This window comes from Podarcis cretensis, assembly GCF_951804945.1.
Source record: "Podarcis cretensis genome assembly, chromosome: 2".
NCBI lineage: Eukaryota > Metazoa > Chordata > Lepidosauria > Squamata > Lacertidae > Podarcis > Podarcis cretensis.
This window is the reverse complement of record NC_137171.1, coordinates 116,976,551-116,994,865: the sequence shown is the minus strand read 5'-3', so window position 1 is coordinate 116,994,865 and position 18,315 is coordinate 116,976,551. Positions and strand designations below refer to the sequence as shown.

General features: G+C 42.8%; 1 protein-coding gene and 1 long non-coding RNA gene across 3 annotated transcripts in view; one reads left to right on the top strand and one right to left on the bottom strand.

Annotated features, from left to right (window-relative positions):
* Positions 1-18,273, bottom strand: part of LOC307209163 — an 84,714-nt gene extending 66,441 nt beyond the window's left edge. The window contains exon 1 of the long non-coding RNA XR_013835364.1: positions 17,092-18,273. This is a non-coding gene — a long non-coding RNA (uncharacterized lncRNA). The remainder of the gene's footprint in view (positions 1-17,091) is intronic.
* LOC307208729 (tripartite motif-containing protein 10-like) lies at positions 6,755-18,037 on the top strand. Of its 2 annotated transcripts, none has more exons than XM_079963629.1 (8): positions 6,755-7,057; positions 7,506-7,921; positions 9,481-9,576; positions 11,272-11,502; positions 12,010-12,032; positions 12,964-13,082; positions 15,352-15,381; positions 15,978-18,037. In XM_079963629.1, exons 2-8 carry the CDS (start codon positions 7,520-7,522, stop codon positions 16,493-16,495), a joined length of 1,419 nt encoding a protein of 472 aa, XP_079819755.1. In that variant the 5' UTR covers positions 6,755-7,057; positions 7,506-7,519; the 3' UTR covers positions 16,496-18,037. The 2 variants fall into 2 exon arrangements, with proteins under 2 accessions (XP_079819755.1, XP_079819754.1); XM_079963628.1 differs by having other exon boundaries at positions 6,758-7,057; positions 7,479-7,921.
* Positions 18,274-18,315: the final 42 nt, after the last annotated feature.

Sequence of the window (18,315 nt, the reverse complement as noted above, 5' to 3'; positions counted from 1 at the left end):
CTGGAAACCAATTTTCCTGTCCAAATGATAGGCCTCTCTTATTTGAAAATAATGTAACCAATCTCGCACCTTATCCTTAAGTTTCTCATAACTTTGCAATTTCATTTTATCTCCCTCCTGCTCCAGAATTTCCCAATATTTTGGCCAGTTAGATTCCATATTAAGCTTTTTTAAGGCCTTTGCTTCCATAGGTGAGAGCCACCTAGGAGTTTTATTTTCCAATAAATCTTTGTATTTCATCCAGACATTAAACAATGCTTTCCTGACAATATGGTTTTTAAATGTCTTGTACACTTTAGCCTTACCGTACCACAAGTATGCATGCCACCCAAAAACGTTATCATATCCTTCCAAATCCAAAATATCCGTGTTTTCAAGAAGTAGCCAATCCTTCAACCAGCAAAAAGCTGCTGCTTCATAATATAACTTGAAGTCCGGCAGGGCAAACCCCCCTCTTTCCTTTGCGTCAGTAAGAATTTTGTATTTTATTCTGGGCTTTTTGCCCTGCCAGACAAATCTAGAAATTTCTTTTTGCCACTTCTCAAAACAGTCCATTTTGTCAATGATTTGTAGCGTCTGAAACAAAAACAACATTCTTGGCAATACATTCATTTTGATAACAGCAATTCTACCCAGTAAGGAAAGTTTCAAGTTTGTCCAAATTTCAAGATCTTTTTTCACTTCTGACCAACACTTCTCATAATTATCTTTAAATAAATTTACATTCTTCGAAGTCAAGTTCACCCCTAGATATTTCACTTTTTTCACCAATATTAAACCTGTTTCTTCCTGAAACCTTTCCTTCTCTGCTGCTGTCAAATTTTTCTCTAAAACCATAGTTTTTGATTTATTCAATTTAAAACCTGCCACCCGACCAAATTCTTGTATTATTTCCAGTGCTCTTTTAGAACTAGGGATTGGCTCCTGTAACGTCAGTACTAGGTCATCTGCATAGGCTTTAAGTTTATAGTGTTTAACTCCGACCTGTATACCCTGAATCTGTTGGTCCCTTCTAATCATATTCAGCAAGACCTCCAGGACTGAAATAAAAAGCAAAGGGGAAATTGGGCAGCCTTGTCGTGTCCCTTTCTCTATCTTAACTTCTTCCGTTACTGCATTATTCACTATTAATTTCGCCTTCTGTTCTGAGTAAATCGCGCCTATACCGTTTCCAAACCTTTCTCCAACCCCCATCCCTTGCAAATTTTTCCTCATAAAGCTCCACGAAATATTGTCAAAGGCTTTCTCCGCATCAATAAATATTAAAACAGCTTTTGTATTTATATTAACTTGTAGCTTTTCTAAAATATCAATTAAGTTTCTCGTGTTATTTGACAATTGTCTGCCTGGGAGAAAGCCAGCTTGGTCTTTATGAATCATTGTTGCTAAAACTTTTTTCAATCTTCTAGCTAAAATATCAGCAAAAATTTTATAATCCACATTAAGTAGGGATATGGGGCGGTAGTTCTTTAGTTGTGTCTTTTCTATCTCATTTTTCGGTATAAGCGTGATGTAAGCTTCTTTCCACGACTCCGGCGCTCTTTTCCCTTCCATAATTTCATTGCCAACCTCCATTAGAGGTTGAATTAAATAATCTTTCATGTCTTTGTAGTATTTGGAGGTTAGCCCATCCGGGCCTGGAGACTTGCCTAGTTGCAGGTTCTTAATGGCACCTTCAACCTCCTGTTCAGAAATTTTGTCGTTCAGTATTAATTTATTCTCTTGAGAAATTTTTTGTAATCCATTTGTTTCCAAAAATTTCTCGATTTTGATCTCATTCTGTGGCCCTTGTGAATACAGTTGTTTAAAGTATCTCTGGAAGCAGTCTTGAATCTCCCGTGGGTTTTGTATATTTCGTCCATTTACTTCAAGATTGGTAACAGTATTTAATTTCTGTCTTTTCTTCAGCTGCCAAGCTAGCAGCTTTCCACACTTATTGGCCGATTCGAAGGTTTTTTGTCTCATTTGTTTAATTTTCCATTCTATATCCTGGTTAACCATTTTCAAATATTGTGCCTGATGTAATTTAATTTCTCGTAGAATGTCCTGTGACTTAGGTTTAGTCCTTAATCTCTTCTCGCCTTCTCTGATTTTCTCTAAAATCTTTTCTTTCTTCTCCTCTTGAAGTTTCCTCTTTATAGCATTTTGCTGGATCAAAAACCCCCTCATTACGGCTTTACTTGCATCCCAGATTACTCTTTTCTCCACGGTAGTCTTCAAATTTATCTCAAAGTAGTCTTTTAGTGTTTTTTGGGCCTTTTTCACAATTTCAGAGTCTCTAAACAAGGTGTCATTCATTCTCCATCTAAAGGAACCAGTGGGTGTTAGTTTCATATCCATCTTCACTGGGTTATGGTCGGAGCAGATTTTGGGGCAGATTTCCACCTTTCGAATCTTGGGTGCCATCCCTCTTGTAATCCAAATTTGGTCTATTCTAGTCCAGGTCAAATTGGCTTCAGAGAAGAAGGTCCCCTCTCTACCTAGGGGATTTTTAGTTCTCCAAATATCAATCAAGTCCATATTGTCTGTCAATTCAAAAAAGGTCTTTGGTAGTCTTCCATCTTTTGTGACTACTTGTCTTTCAGATTTATCCATATATGTCGAGACAACGCCATTCATATCTCCCATCAAAATGATATTTCGATCTATAAAGTCCATTAACGTCTCATGCAGTTTCTTATAAAACTCTGATTTCCCCTCATTAGGTGCATAGACTCCAATTATTACTAATTTCTCTCCTTGGAGTTGTATTTCAATTGCCACAAATCGTCCATGTTCATCTTTAAGGAGAAACTTTGGTGATAATTTCTCTTTTGCGTAGATCACAACTCCTCTTTTTTTTACTTTGTCTGATGAAATAAAGTCTTGACCTAACTTTTTATTTATCAATAATTTCCTTTGGAGTCTTGTTATATGTGTTTCTTGTAGGCAAATTAGGTCCAGTTGTTCCTTTTTCAGAATATGAAAAATCCTCTTCCTTTTGCTGGGGGAGTTCAAACCTCGAACATTCCAAGTTAACATCTGCAGAGACATGTTGTTGTTATTCTGATGTTCCACCAGTTGCTCCTAGAAGTTGCTCTTGGTTTGTCGGCGGTATCTCTTTCCGTTGGTCCAGTCCCAAGAGAGTTCTTCCTAAGTCAGGTGGTCCCAGTCCTAATATTTCCGAGTCTTTTGTTCTGGCCTCTCTTTGTAATTCTTCTCCAAAATTTCTCAGAAAACTCTCTTTGTCTTCCTCTGATCTTATCTTAATTTTCTTTCCTTTAAATGTAAACGAGAGGCCTTGTGGGAATTCCCACCTGAACAAAATTCCGTTTCTTTTTAGCAGGTCCACCAAATTTCCGTAATTGTTTCTAAGATCAAGCAGGTATTTCGGGATATCTTTAAAAATCTCAATTCTCACCCCTTGGATATCGAGTGCTTTCTGGTAGTGTAGACTCAGTATTTTATCTCTTTCCTCTTTTGTCCTTAGAGCAATCAAGCAGTCTCTCGGCCTATTTTTCCTCTTAACCCTTCCCAATCGAAAAGCACTCACTATCTTAAATTCTTCTTTCTCTGGATCCAGGTCCCAGCACTCCTCAAATTCCGATGTCAACAGTTCTATCAAGTCTCCTTCTTCTATTTCTGGGACCGATCTAATTCTCAAGTTGGTCTGTTTCTCTTTAAGTTCAATCAAAGAGAATTGTACCTTGTATTCATCCAATTTTTTATTTATTGGTGGTATCTTTTGTTCTACTGCCAATACCCTCTCTTTGGCTTCCTCCGCAGTCTTCTTTGTCTCCTTAGACTCCTGCACCAGTCTGTCAATCGCCTGGGTGTTAGAATTCACATTCGTCCCCAAATCATTTACTTTTTGCCCCAGGTCCTTAATAGTTGAAGTATTTTGATCAATCTTAGCTGTCAAATTTTGCAAAGCCGATAAAATCTTGTCTAATGTTGCAGAATCCGATCCTGTTCCTTTTGATTCTTCCCTTTCTGTGGCTTGTGGGACAGAGAGTCCTGCTGATGATGTTCTTCTATGCTGGAGTTGCTGCTGTGCCTGCAGCTGCTGCTGTTGTTTAATTTTTGCTCTTGTTGATACTTTATCTGGAGGCTGAAACTTGTCTGGTTGTTTCTCTTCCATTGCTTGCCTCTGAAAATCAAGGTCACTCACACAATTCCCAAGCTTCCTTCTTAGCTATAAACAGTAGCAGCTGCAGTGGAAAATCCCCAGCTATAACACAAAGTTCCTCTAGGGGAGCAGAATACCAGGTTGTTTCTTCAATGATTGTTAAACAGTAACTTCTTCAGCTCCCCAGTTATCTTTCCAATTTGTTGCAAGAGTAAAAGAGTAAAAAAGTTATAAATTTGGAGGCTCCCTTGATTGTTACCAGTCCTTCTAAACATTCAGTAGCAAAAGTTACAATGTCCATAAACAGTACTTTCACAGTAGCCTTGCATTTATTTAAGACAGACCGGCAGATCAGTGTTAAAAGTAAAGTGGTGGATTTTCTGTCCCCCCTTCCCTACTTGGGGGGGGGGGGGTTCTTTTGCTCTGACAGTGAAATTTAGCTCTTTATATAAAACAAGTCAGTGGTTCAAAGTTCCCTTGTCCCTTGCTTTTATTCTATTTACAGGATCGGCAAAGCGGACTTCCTGTTTGCACTTTGCCGATTTCAGGTCCGAATTTTAAATTCAAGTTCAAAGTCCCGATCAAAGTTTCTAGTTTCAAGTTCAAATTTCAAGTTCAAGTTTCTAGTTTCAAGTTCAAATTCAAATTCAAAATCAAAGTCCAATACTTGGTCTTAACTTTGATCTTTCCAAGTTCCCAATTCTTACTCACGGATAGCTGTTTTAATCCGATGTTTCACAGGAAAAAGGCCAGCGCTCTCCGGTAACTGCTATGCAGCTTCACTCCGCAGAAGTAGCGATCGGCTCCAGCACAGCGCTACACCCCCGCTCCGCTCCGGAGCTCTTTTCAGGGCTCCTTTGACAGTTCGGGGGGGCGCAAAGCGTGCCCGCTGAGCCCCACGGCCCCAGGCTTCACCCGCCTGTGGGTTTTTTGAGGGTCCTCCGCTTCGCTGTAGCGGTGGACCCGATTTCTGCGGAGCTTCCCCCTCCGTTTCAGAGGGTATCCGCCATTACCGATGGCGCCGCCTCCGGAAGTCCCATTTTAATGGAGGGCAGAATCTAGCCTCCATATTAAAAAATAATGCTGAAGCAAACTCTTGGGTTGCAGTGTTAGGGTCTCCTTTTCAGGTCTCCGTTATTGGTTTTACTGCCCCAAATGTCTAAAATGCTTTAAAATGGCTTTTAATCTGTGGGTATTTAAATTTTATTGGAGGTGGCTCCAATACTTTGGCCACCTTATGAGAAGAGAAGACTCCCTGGAAAAGACCCTGATGTTGGGAAAGATGGAGGGCACAAGGAGAAGGGGACGACACAGGACGAGATGGTTGGACAGTGTTCTCGAAGCTTCAAACATGAGTCTGACCAAACTGCGGGAGGCAGTGGAAGACAGGAGGGCCTGGCGTGCTCTGGGGTCACGACTAAACAACATTTAAATTTTGGTTGTTTCGTTTTAAATGAGTGCAGCATGTGCCAGGGAAGAGAGGAGAAGGGGGGGGGGGTTGTAATTACAGTGCTTCAGAGTAGGGGGAAATACAGTGGTACCTCTGGTTATGAACTTAATTCGTTCTGGAGGTCTGTTCATAACCTGAAACTGTTCTTAACCTGAAGCACCACTTTAGCTAATGGGGCCTCCTGCTGTCACCGCATGATTTCTGTTCTCATCCTAAAGCAAAGTTCTTAACCCGAGTTACTATTTCTGGGTTAGTGGAGTCTGTAACCTGAAGTGTTTGTAACCCGAGGTCCCACTGTATAGGGGAAATGGGGCAGGCCCAGTAAGGAGCACATGGCATAGGCAGTTGGTGACTAGTGTTCCTGTGAAAGCCCTGACTGACCCCTGGAACATCTGAATGGCTCTCTCCCACTTTGTGGAGCCCACTTGGCTCCCTGGTCTACTCCAGAGCTTAGGGCAAAGAAGGAAGCTAGGAGGCAGCTCAAACACAACTGGAGGAAAGATCCTGTAAAATGTTATCAGAAATTGGTAAGGGCTCCTCACCGAGCCTAACGAGTGACAGTGAAGGCAGCCAAGAAAGGCATACTGCCATGGACTGACTGGATGAGGAGTGGTGGGAGACACGAGCTGGGGGACCTCTAAGAGAACCCCCAGGGGAAGAAAGCTCAGAACTAGGGGAGTAGAGGTGGGATAACAATGGGTGGTCAGAGGGAGAAAAATGAGTAGACAGTGGGGAGGAGGAGGAGGAGGTGTCAGAAGCTGAAGGGGCAACAGGGCTTAGTGATCAGGGAGAGTCTGCACCAGAGAGAAGTCCAGAACAGAGGCAGAAGCGGGGGGGGGGGGGGGGGCAAGAAGAAGAGATCAGGCAGGCTGCTGGAGAAGCCAGGGAATCTTCCTCCTACTGTGACCAGTTCCCTACCTCTTGATCTCCCAGAACACACAGAGGAACAGCCAGTCTATATCTGCATCAGGAACAATATGGGTGTGGCTGAAGTGTCAGGCAAAGTTCATGCAATAAAGGCCAAAGCAGTTACTCATTAACCATTTACTGTAATATTTCTGATTTTAAAAAGCCTTCCATGCCTCCCCCAAAAGAAACTATGTCTTTGTTCTATTTCGTATAAAGACGTCTCACACAAATGCTCAATTCAATAATGATGGAGAAGGGTGGTTTTCTCTCTCTTTCTTTCTTTCTTTCTTTCTTTCTTTCTTTCTTTCTATGCAGACTTCTATACTGAGGGTGGAGCAAAGATGAAGAGGAAATCAGTGATATTTGAGAAGTGAAGGGAGAGAGGGAGGAAGATGAGCATTCCCAGAAGCACCATTTAAGGCAACAGTTTCTGGTTGTAGTAACATTATTCTGTACATAATACGCACTTCTCTGCCCTGTCATAAAGAAAGGGCGAGGAAGCAAGAGCAGGAATAGCTGACCGAGGAAAAAGAAAACCTCGTCGATCAGTCAGCCCAGCATCTTGGCAGCAAGAGAAAGCTAATCCAGGGGTGAGTATTTTACCACTAGACCCCAATTTATGCTCTCAGGCAGCTGGTTGCTCAGAAAGGGCTGTTTTCCTGTTTTCATTCAGTTCTCAGTGAGCCTGCAGGGGTGTTTTAACCCTTCCCTTCTTCACAATCCTGTGGAAAATAAGACATCCATACAGAAACTGTTAGCCCCAGGCAAGAAACTTCTATTGCAGACCACAAAAAGGCCAAGTGTTTTTAAATTTTGTTTGTTCCAATAGGATGGTGGAGCTATTTAATCTATTTTAGCTCCAGAATGTGCTTGAATCCACAGACACACACACAGTCTGGAGGCACTGTCACTCCCCACTAGAAGGATTTGGAAATGCTTATTGACCAATAGTTTCCCCCCCAACTGGCCTTTATCCTCTAACTGCTTCTCATTTTGCTTTTTTTTCTACAGCTGCCTCTTCTGTCAACAAATCCGCAGACTCTTCATCTACCATGGCCTCCTATTCTCCATTCACAGATGTGGAGGATGAAGTTAAGTGCCCCATCTGCAGGGACTATCTGACAGACCCCGTGACCTTGGACTGCGGCCACAACTTCTGTCAGGGCTGCATCCAGAACTGCAGCGATAAATGGGAAGAAAAGGGTGTGGGGGACTTGGAGTGTCCGGTCTGCAGAGCCAAGATCCAGAAAGGGAATTTCCGTCCCAATTGGGACCTGGCAAACATATCAGAAAAGTTTAAACTCCGAGGAAAGGAGCTATGTGAGAAACACAAGGAAAGACTCCACCTGTTCTGCAGAGATGATAAAGAATTGGTGTGCATGTTTTGTGAACGTTCCCCGGAACATGAATCGCACACTGTAGTCCTCAAGGAAGAAGTTGTCCAGGAATACAAGGTACGAAGTCATCTTTGCACTTGGTAACTGACTCCTTCCTCCTCCCCACCATTCGTTCTCTTTGCAGAATATTGTCTCAGTGTGTCTGGAAAATAACTCCCACTGCAAGGGTACGTCTAGTTTTCTGTCCCCTCAGCAAATTACCAATACTGGAGGGTACCTTCTGCCCTCTCCCTTCAAATGAAAACAGCTCTTATTGCTCCAACACCACAGCAAGGGGAGGGCAGGGGCTAGATCAGGGGTGAGGAACTCTGGCCCTGTAGGTAGTGGCCTCGGTCCAGTATACCTGAAGGAACGTCTCCACCTCCATCGTTCTGCCCGGACACTGAGGTCCAGCGCCGAGGGTCTTCTGGCCGTTCCCTCACTTCGAGAAGCCAAGTTACAGGGAACCAGGCAGAGGGCCTTCTCGGTAGTGGCGCCCGCCCTGTGGAACGCCCTCCCACCAGATGTCAAAGAGAAAAATAACTACCAAACTTTTAGAAGACATCTAAAGGCAGCCCTGTTTAGGGAAGCTTTTAATGCTTAATAGGTTATTGTATTTTAGTGTTTTGTTGGAAGCCGCCCTAAGTGGCTGGGGAAACCCAGCCAGATGGGTGGGAAATAAATAAATAAATAATGGGGGCTCCCATCTTTCCCCTAAAAAAATTCTGTATTAAGGGATTCTTTGTTTTGACGTTTCCTGGAACATTTTGTAAAGGATAGTTTCATCCATCCCAAGGGGTGAAGAACAAGGTAACACCCTTCTCCTCATTGCAAACACAGCAGCTGTGCAGTCTGACAGGAGAATCTTAGGGTTCATCCACACTTATGCTCAGTGGCGTAACGTCAGGCAGTACCCGGTGCGAAAATTTCTTGTCACCCCGCCCCCCCTACATTGAAATTATTAAAATAAGGAAAAATAAGATACTTATAGTTGCAGGTGTTATTTTCTGATTTATTTACTTAACATTGTAAGCAAAAGCACTTAAAACCCCTTTTCCGAACTTTGTTCTCTGCAAATTTTGAAATCACATCATCAAAATCAATTCCTTTCGCTACTTTATTTTCAATTGACAAGATGGCTAAGCCAGAGATCCAAGCTTGACTCATCCTGGACCTGAGATAACTCTTGATTAATTTTAGCTTTGAAAAACTCCTGTCACATGCTGTCTAGCAATGTAAACTGAACTTTAGAATAACTTCGTAATTTGAGTTAAGGCTGAAAGCAAACAGGAAATTGCCCTAAAAATGGCAATTTATACATAGATTTGTATTTACCTTTTAGGCTGTGTACCTGTTTCAGCAATTCACATAAGCCTATAGTAAAAATATCATTTATAGAAATAACAGGAGTTATACAAACGGGTCTTACTAAAAAATGACAGAAAGCACTTTGCAACTACTCACTTAAAACCTAGGATCACATCCTATGCAAGGAGATAGAGCAGCTTCAAGCCTATCACTCCTCCTAAGCACAGCGCCGACCTTGCTCCCAGGCGCTTGAATGCATGGCAGAAAATAAGCATATCGTCCACCTCTACTCTCTCCAAATCAATCCTGAGTTTTTGTTTTCTCTTCAGAATGTGGTGGATAGTTGCCTGAAGAATCTGCTGGAGGAGAGAGAGAAAATTCTGGTAAAAAAAGCTGCGGTGAAAAGGGAAAGCGAAGACTTGCTCGTAAGTGACCTGGACACTGGGAAGGGAAGAAGGACGTAAATCATCACCCTCATATTGAGAAACTTCATGTAAAATGCAGAGAAACAAAAGCCAAGAGGCAGACCAAGTCCTCAGAACACCTGTCCTTTTGGAAAGGCCTCATCTCTCCTAAAATTTGTTAGCCGGGAGTAAGGCCCGCTGAACGCAGTGTGACTTTCTTCTGACTGCACTGGCTACGAATTAGTTTCTGGGCCCAATTAAAAGTGCTGGTTTTAACCTATAAAGCGCCTTGGCAACATCCAAAGGCCCCAGGCTGCCCCCAGGCCCAGCAAAAAAGCAGCTCCGGCTCACCCAGCCCTGCCCATTGCCACCCCACCACCGCATTTACCTGGCATGGGGGTTCTGGGTTGTGGGCTCTATTGGTCAAAACAGGAGCCTCAGCAATCGCCCCCTCCTGCCAGGAAAAAACCAGGACAACTCCAAGAAAACGCACATGGCAAAAAGGAGTTCCAGGCCCTGGTGGGCACTGCCTTACACACTTGGGATTGGCCAAGCAAATAGCCAGCCAATCAGGATTTTCTTTCTTCACTTTTCACTTCCCTCTGTGGCCCCCTAGTCTCTTGCTGTGGCCCCCCATTTATGCATTTTTCACCTGTGGCCCCCTTAGAATACCATGGGGGGGCCGGTTGGGGGACACTGCTTTACACCACCAGCCCTTTCTGGGTCAAATTACTTGTTACAATCCTTGGCATTTTACCCCCAATGCTTCCCACCCAGTCTAGAAGTCTCAGAGTCAGCATCTTCCTGACTTCTCATCTTTAATAATAATAATAATAATAATAATAATAATAATAGTTATTTATACCCCACCCTCCCCTGCCAAAGCCAGGCTCAGGGCGGCTAACGCTAGTAAAATTACAGTAAAAACATAATTGATTTTAATTCGTTTTGCTACATCAAACATTAAAACAAAAGAAACATACATAACACATACACACAAAAAAGAAATACATAAAAAAGAGAAATAATAATAACGAAAACAAAAGAAAAAACATCTCCTAACATAAGATACCAACAAATTAACTTACATTTACTAAATAACACACGACACTGATTGACTTCCCTTCATCTCGGTTTCAGAATATATTATATGATTTTTTATCTGCAGTTTCTTTTCCTCAAAAAACTCTTTACATCACAAGTGTTATGTCACACCTACTGTGATTTTTAGATTTTTTACCTCTGTTTCCATGTATGTCATAAATTTATTCCATTCTTTGTTAAACTTTATATCTTTTTGATTTCTTATTTTCTGTGTCATTTTTGCCAATTCTAAATAATCAAATAGTTTGGATTGCCACTCCTTTATAGTTGGGATTTTTGATGTCTTCCAATTCTGCTCTATTAGAGTTCTGGCAGCAGGGCCCTAGTCTCTTGTGACAGAGCGTTCCACCAAGTCGGGGCCAGTACTGAAAAGGCCCTGGCCCTAGTTGAGACCAATCTAACCACCTTGCGACTTGGGACCTCCAAAATGTTGTCATTTGTGGACCTTAAGGTCCTCCGCGGGGCATACCAGGAGAGGCAGTCCCGTAGGCTTTGAGAAGCCAGAGTTGCCCTTCCTGTGGAATTCTCACAACATCCCTCTATTCTTCGAAGACTGAACACAAATAGAGATGCTGAATTCCTTTCCTCTTCTTTTTATTCTGCTTATTGCAGAAATTAACAGAAACGGAGAGGCAAAAGGCAGCCAATGAGTTCAGGCAACTGCGCCAGTTTCTCAAAAAGCAAGAGAAACGCCTGCTGAATCAGATGGAAAAGGTGGAGAAAGAGATTGCAGCAAAAAGGGATCAGCTCATGGACCAGCTCTCTGAGGAACTCTCCTCTCTTCAAAGGATCATCCAGGAGATGGAGGAGAAACGCCAGCAGCCAGGAAGTGAACTCCTCCGGGTAAGGCTGTGGCAGAAGCAGCTGAAAGTGTGTTTGTAAGGGAATTATTATCATTTTGGGAAGTTTTTAAAGATTTGATGTTTCCTTATTTATATATATATAAATATATATATTCTGTTGGAATATGCCCAGAGCTGGTTGCCAGGGCTGTTCTATAGAGGAGCAGGGTGAGCCTCGAGTTCCCTTCAACTCTACAATTCTACGATTCTATGGGAGCTTCATTCCATTGTTTTCCAAATGTGGGTTTTCTCTCTTATGTTGCATGAAAAACTGGGAAGTTTCCCTGCAGATTTTAAAAAGTGGGAGCAGCTTTGTTCTATTCATTTGCATCTAATAGTTCACCTTTCACTGCGTCGAAATGGAGCCATTTTGTCTGTTGACAATAATCTCGTGAATATCTCCTCCATGGGAAACCCACAGCCTCAAAGGGCCAGAGCGAATCCTATCCTGGGTCTATCTTGTGGCAGGCACTGATTTCCCTTCTTCTCTCCCTCTTTTTCTCTCTAGGATGTGAGAAGCACCTTGCAGAGGTAAGTGGGTCCTTCTCATTTCCAGTAGCTTCTCCTCATGAGGCTGGGAAGGGTCCAGGAGCCCAGTACATAAAACCTGCCCCTCCAGGCTCCAAGGGAGAGACAGTGGGACTCCCCACACCTGCAGCATTTCGCAGGTAACAACAGGAGTCCTCCTTTGAACCCCTCAGGTCTGCTCCTTTGTTCTCTTTCTCAGAAAATGACAAAGAATAGAAAGCATCTTTTAAGAGCCAGGCAAAATCCTTTCAGTTTTTTCTAGACTTGTAAACTTCTTCTTAGATACCCTTACATATACTTTTAAGATGGTGGGAGTTGTCTTCTGTAGCCCACTCTGCTGTTTCTTGAAGTGCTTTTTCGAGTTACATTTGATTCCATTTGTTGAATTTTAACAAATGGTTAGAGCAGCCCAAAGGCATAATCAAGGCAAAAATGAACTGAGCAATCGGTTGAAAAGAGGGCAAGAATGGCCCAGTGCCGTGTAATGGGTGATGGAATGAAATATGCAGTGTGCTGTCAATACACTCAGATAATTTATGCCCTTTTAGGGTTGCCATGTTTCAAAAAATTAAAAACTGGATGCAGAAGTTGTTGGGCTTTTGTGGGGCAAAGTTGTTGAGCTATGTCTGGGAAATTTCGGACATATGGCAACCCTGTTATAGGCAATGCAGCAAAGCTGGAAACAGAGAAACTCTGAGCGTAATGGTATCACTTGACGTTTCTTTTTACTGGCATAGATGTAAGTGGGGAGACTCAGAGACCGTGTTCTGGCCCCCAGGTGTCTGGCTTTGGCGTCCATAATCTCCTCCATCCCTCTGGGCCTCAATCCCTCTGTGCTTGCCCCTGCCTCTTGGCTTTCTAGAGGTTCCTTCCTCCTCTCAATTCCTTTGCATTCCTTGGAGTTGGGTGGTTTAAAATTGTTTTTCTCCACCAGATATGAGAAAAGAGAGAGACTAGGGAATCCAGTGGATCTCCCTCCAGAGCTGAAGAAAAGGATCTCGCAATTCTGTGCTACAAATCCCCTTCTGCAAGGTGACATGAAGCAGTTCAAAGGTAATGAATAATGGCGGTGAGGATTTTATGCTAGGTATTGTATAAGTCTGAAAATGAGCATGCCGGACTCTTCATTATATTTTGTTCTTGCCAAATAGTCAGTGGTAGCACCAGCAGAGATTCCTTTTTTACAGCCTAGTCATCATTCTCTCCTCCTCAACTACCTATTGCCCCATTTATATTGCCATTCTCGTCCTCAGAGGCTGGAGTGGTAACCGCTGCAAATGCACCAGGGTATATTGTATTGTAAAGTCCTGAGTTTTTGTTCCAACATGTTTCTGTTCATAACTATATGGAATCTCCTTTGCATATTGTTGCTAATCTACACAATCAGGAGTGGTCCTTTGGGAGGTTCTCAGTTTGCTTGGGCTTCACAACAAGCACCTATTACCCTACTGAAGCATCTCCTCCTCCCCAAACTCACACCCGCATCTGCTCTATCATCTATCTATCATCTATATCTATCTATCTATCTATCTATCTATCTATCTATCTATCTATCTATCTATCTATCTATCTATCATCTATCTATATCTATCTATCTATCTATCTATCTATCTATCATCTATCTATCTATCTATCATCTATCTATCTATCTATCTATCTATCTATCTATATCTATCATCTATCTATATCTATCTATCTATCTATCTATCTATCTATCTATCTATCTATCATCTATATCTATCATCTATCTATCTATCTATCTATCTATCATTTTTATACCACTCCATTATTCGATCTCAGGGCAAATAACAGAATGAAAAAATCTAGTGCTGCAACCATCTTGGTCTCACAAGAGATTCCACATTTCACTGGGGAAGGGGAACATTCCAAACAGCCTGTACCTAAATGTTGGTTTGAAAGAATCCCAAACCCCCAAAATGCTTTTATCCACTTTCGAACAAGAACCAAAACCACAATGTGGACTACATTAAGGCCATAAAAATAGGACACAGTGCAAGCAGTGCTGAAGTTGACGTCTATATTTAACTGGGTTCTCCGCCTTCTGTGATTGAGATCCAGATAGACCATATAGAAATTTGAGTACAGAAGTGTTACTGCTTGCAAAAAAAGGAAGAGAAACCATAAGCTTTCCAAACTGACCTCATTTGGCAAACCTGCTTATCTGACCAGTCAACAGAGCTGTGTCGTGTGCTCTGAGAGGGCAACGTCCCATATATGATCCTACCAGCCTTTGATGCAAAAACCATCTCTAGAGTTCCAGGGCAATGCTACTGGAAATTAAAATTCAGTGAGGCAGGACTTCATACCCTCCAACATTTCTCCGATGAAAATAGTGATGTCCTAAGGAAAGGGTTAAAGCCTCAGCGCCTAGGACTTGCCGATCGAAAGGTCGGCGGTTCGAATCCCTGCGGCGGGGTGCACTCCCGCTGCTCGGTCCCAGCGCCTGCCAACCTAGCAGTTCGAAAGCACCTCCGGGTGCAAGTAGATAAATAGGGACCGCTTACCAGCAGGAAGGTAAACGGCGTTTCTGTGTGCGGCTCTGGCTCGCCAGAGCAGCGATGTCACGCTGGCCACGTGACCCGGAAGTGTCTCCGGACAGCGCTGGCCCCTGGCCTCTTAAGTGAGATGGGCGCACAACCCCAGAGTCTGTCAAGACTGGCCCGTACGGGCAGGGGTACCTTTACCTTTACCTTTTAAGGAAAAGCAGGACAAATCAGAAGCCGGGGCAGCTTCTGTAAATCCGGGGCTGTCCCTGGAAACTAGGGGCACTTGGAAGATCTGGGACTTCCTTTTGCTTGAGAGCTTTGCCAATTCTGCCTCTGCAAGTTTAGTTTCTTGTTATGTTAAACAATTGCAGCTTTAATAACCCCCACCATCGGAGCCACCAGTGTACTTGGGGCAGATGTGAGGCTGTGGCCAGCTCCCCTTTGTCTTCCTGCCTAAGACTGGTATTGCAGAGCTTATGCACCACTATTGATCCTACTCTGAACTATGAGGTTCATAGACAATCTTTTCTAGTATGATTTATTATTTCTGTGTTTTACATTTTTAATTATTTTAATCTGTTCCCCATATGAACTACCCTGATATATTCTGGTAAAGGGCAGTATATATATTATTATTGTTGTTGTTATTATTATTATTATTATTATTAGTTTTTTTTTAAAAAAAATGTTCAACTTAATTTCTTTAACTTTAAATAAACAATATGCAGTATGTTGTGAAGTCATATTATTGTGACAAGATTTACCAAAGGTCCAATACTGTAGTGCTTAAACTTTCTATCTTCTTCCCTCTTCAGATACTGTATTCCTCAGACTGGCTCAGAAAGGTAAATTTCCAATGGAAGACCAAATTCACAGAGGGGATGGGAAATGTTGTTTTATTGAGTTTAAACAGACTGTCCCCCAGACCTTGGAACTATCAGTAGCTTAACTTGAGTGAATTGCACTGTGATGTAGCAGCCATCATGGCATCCAATTCCTGGATCCACTCACACAAAAATGGAAAGTAAACATTTTCTGGGTCATTTGAGATACCTGGATTGGCAGGAGGGGTACAGCATAAATAACTTTATTATTTTGTTTCTTTATTACATTTATCAATCTCTTTATACAGAGAAAACATCTCAAACTGACTTGAGCAGATAAAATACACAACGTAAAAGCCATTCAAAGTCAGAAAAATGTAAGGCAATGAACAGAATATACAAAATGTTCATCCAGCAACATATATTGAATAAGGGGGGGAGAGAGCCTAATTTAAAAGACAGCAAAAAGGGCATTTATCATCTGGAGGAAGGAGAGCAAGGAAGTCCTATTTCATGAGAGAGGGAACCTGGTTCTTGGGGTGTGTCTTGCACTGGTGTGTCCTCTCTTTCCACGGATTCTGCCTCTTTTCCTTACACCTCATCTCTCTCCCCAACAGCAAATGTCGCTCTGGATCCAGCCACAGCTTATCCCCGGCTTGTCCTCTCTGAGGACTGCAAAAGCGTGAGATGGCGAGACGAGTATCAACACCTGCCCAACAATTCCGAGAGGTTCTACAGCGATCCTGCTGTGCTGGGACGTGAGGGCTTCACCAAAGGCAGCCATTATTGGGAAGTCATTGTGGGAAGTGAGGAGATGTGGGCTGTTGGGGTTGCCAGGAAGTCAGTGAGGAGAAAGGGCTGCTTAGCCTTAAGTCCTGAAGGAGGGGTCTGGGCTGTGGGGAAGAGGGGAGGTTGGTACAGTGCCTTCAACCCCCCTGACAACCCTCCCCTGTCCCTGAGCAACAAGCCCAAGCGGATCCGAGTGACTCTGAACTATGATGGGAGGGAGGTGTCTTTCTTCGATGCCGACACAGGAGCCCATCTCTACACCTTCCTAGGAGCCTCGTTCTCTGGAGAGATGCTCCTCCCTTTCTTTTGGCTGTCAGGAAACAAAACCCAACTCAGGATGGCTTAAGCCTTAAGGGGACCAAATCTACCTCTCTCCAGAGCAAAATGATTGCTCTGAAAGGGAACGTTTATTTGCAAAGAGCTCTGTTGACATCTTTGTAGAGGTCCATGGAGAGGATTCATTCCAGCCACAATCAGCAGAAATATGAAAAAAGCGGGCTTTGCTTTTCCCATCCCACCCACAGTGTTCTCCCTGCAGCTTTGTTCCAAAAGAGACAGCAACACTTTCAGCAGTTCCAAACAATTTATTTCAGCGTCACTGATGTCCAACCCTGGTTTCATTTTTTATTTTGCCACCTCTCCCTCTGCACTAGACCTCCACCAGCTGTTGACATGCGTTTTTGTATTGCTGAAGTGGATTACTAGAAAGCAATCCCTCCACCCGTATCGGCAGGGAAACCTCATTGAGTTGCATCCAAGGATAACCATGCTTGGAGTTAGACCCACTGAAAGTTGTGCACATGGGTAACTTAGCTCCATTGATTTTGGTGAGCTTATTCTGAATAAAACAACCCATTGCTTTGTAGACTTCAGATCTCCAGAGGAATAAATAAAGGGGTTTAATGTCAGGGACCAGCTTCCAACCCCTGCTGCAAATGAAACCTGCTCCTGGCTATAGTTGCTCCAAGGTAATTCAGTGGGGCCTCTTCTCAGTTCATTGTCTTCTGGATCAGTGCCTTAATCCTTTGTATAAATAAATAAATGAATGAATGAATGAATGAATGAATGAATGAATTAAATGAATGAATGAATTGAATGAATTGAATGAATTGAATGAATGAATGAATGAATGAATGAATGTTTTATTTATACCCCGCCCTCCCCAGCCAAGACTGGGCTCAGGGTGGCTAACAACCAATAATAAAAACAAGTTGATGATTAAAATACAATCTAAAAAACAAGATTAAAATACAACATTAAAACGTTAGGATGCAGCCTCTTCACAGGAGGAGAAAGGAAAAAGAAAGAGGGGGATGGAATCAAACTGATTCTAAGCCAAAGGCCCGGTGGAACAACTCTGTCTTACAGGCCCTGCGGAAAGAAATCAGATCCCGCAGGGCCCTGGTCTCATGAGACAGAGCGTTCCACCAGGCCGGAGCCAGTGTTGAGAAGGCCCTGGCTCTGGTTGAGGCTAATCTAACTTCCTTAGGACCTGGGACCTCTAGGGTGTTGCTATTTATGGACCTTAAGGTCCTCCGTGGGACATACCAGGAGAGTATTGTAGATTCTGTATATCACAGAATAGCCATTGAGGTGTCCTCAGATGTTGTTGTCCAGTTCCCATCAGCTTCAGCCAGCAGGGATGACAGATGGAAGCTGTAATCTGGACCCCACCACCTGGACTCTGCTGCCCTATATCCTTCCCATTGAAACAACTGTGAAAATAAATTTTCGACGCTATAGATGTATCCTGGTCTGGTGCATGCAATGTCTTTTGTTTTGCAGCTGTGTGATTTGTGCTCATATTGTATTCTGGCCATTAGCTATAAACAATAAAATTTATAGATAGATTGAACTGCGAAAATAAGTAATAAAATAGTAAAACAATTTTATTTTTTTGGTCTTCGCTCCCAAATGGTGTGTGTGTGTTTTGTTATATTGTGCTTTTGGTTATATTGGGGGTGGGGTGGGGAGTGGAGAAGTATGAAAGCCAAAAACGCTCCCCTCCTCTGCTAAAAGGATGCAGGAGACCAGAGGCAGCGAATGAAAAAGCAGGGAAAGAGAAACCCTCCAAGTGTCACTATTTTCCAGGGATGTCCCTGATTTAGAGAAGCCGTCCTGGTTTCTGATGGATCCCAGAAAGGAGAGTCCACCACTTCTTGTGTT

Bases quoted from the DNA above. Each gene is read 5' to 3' on its own strand.
- LOC307208729 (XM_079963629.1), top strand. From the start codon at position 7,520: ATGGCCTCCTATTCTCCATTCACAGATGTGGAGGATGAAGTTAAGTGC. The intron at 12,033-12,963 runs GTAAGTGGGTCC...TTTCTCCACCAG, and splicing joins GTGAGAAGCACCTTGCAGAG to ATATGAGAAAAGAGAGAGAC. The intron at 15,382-15,977 runs GTAAATTTCCAA...TCTCCCCAACAG, and splicing joins CCTCAGACTGGCTCAGAAAG to CAAATGTCGCTCTGGATCCA.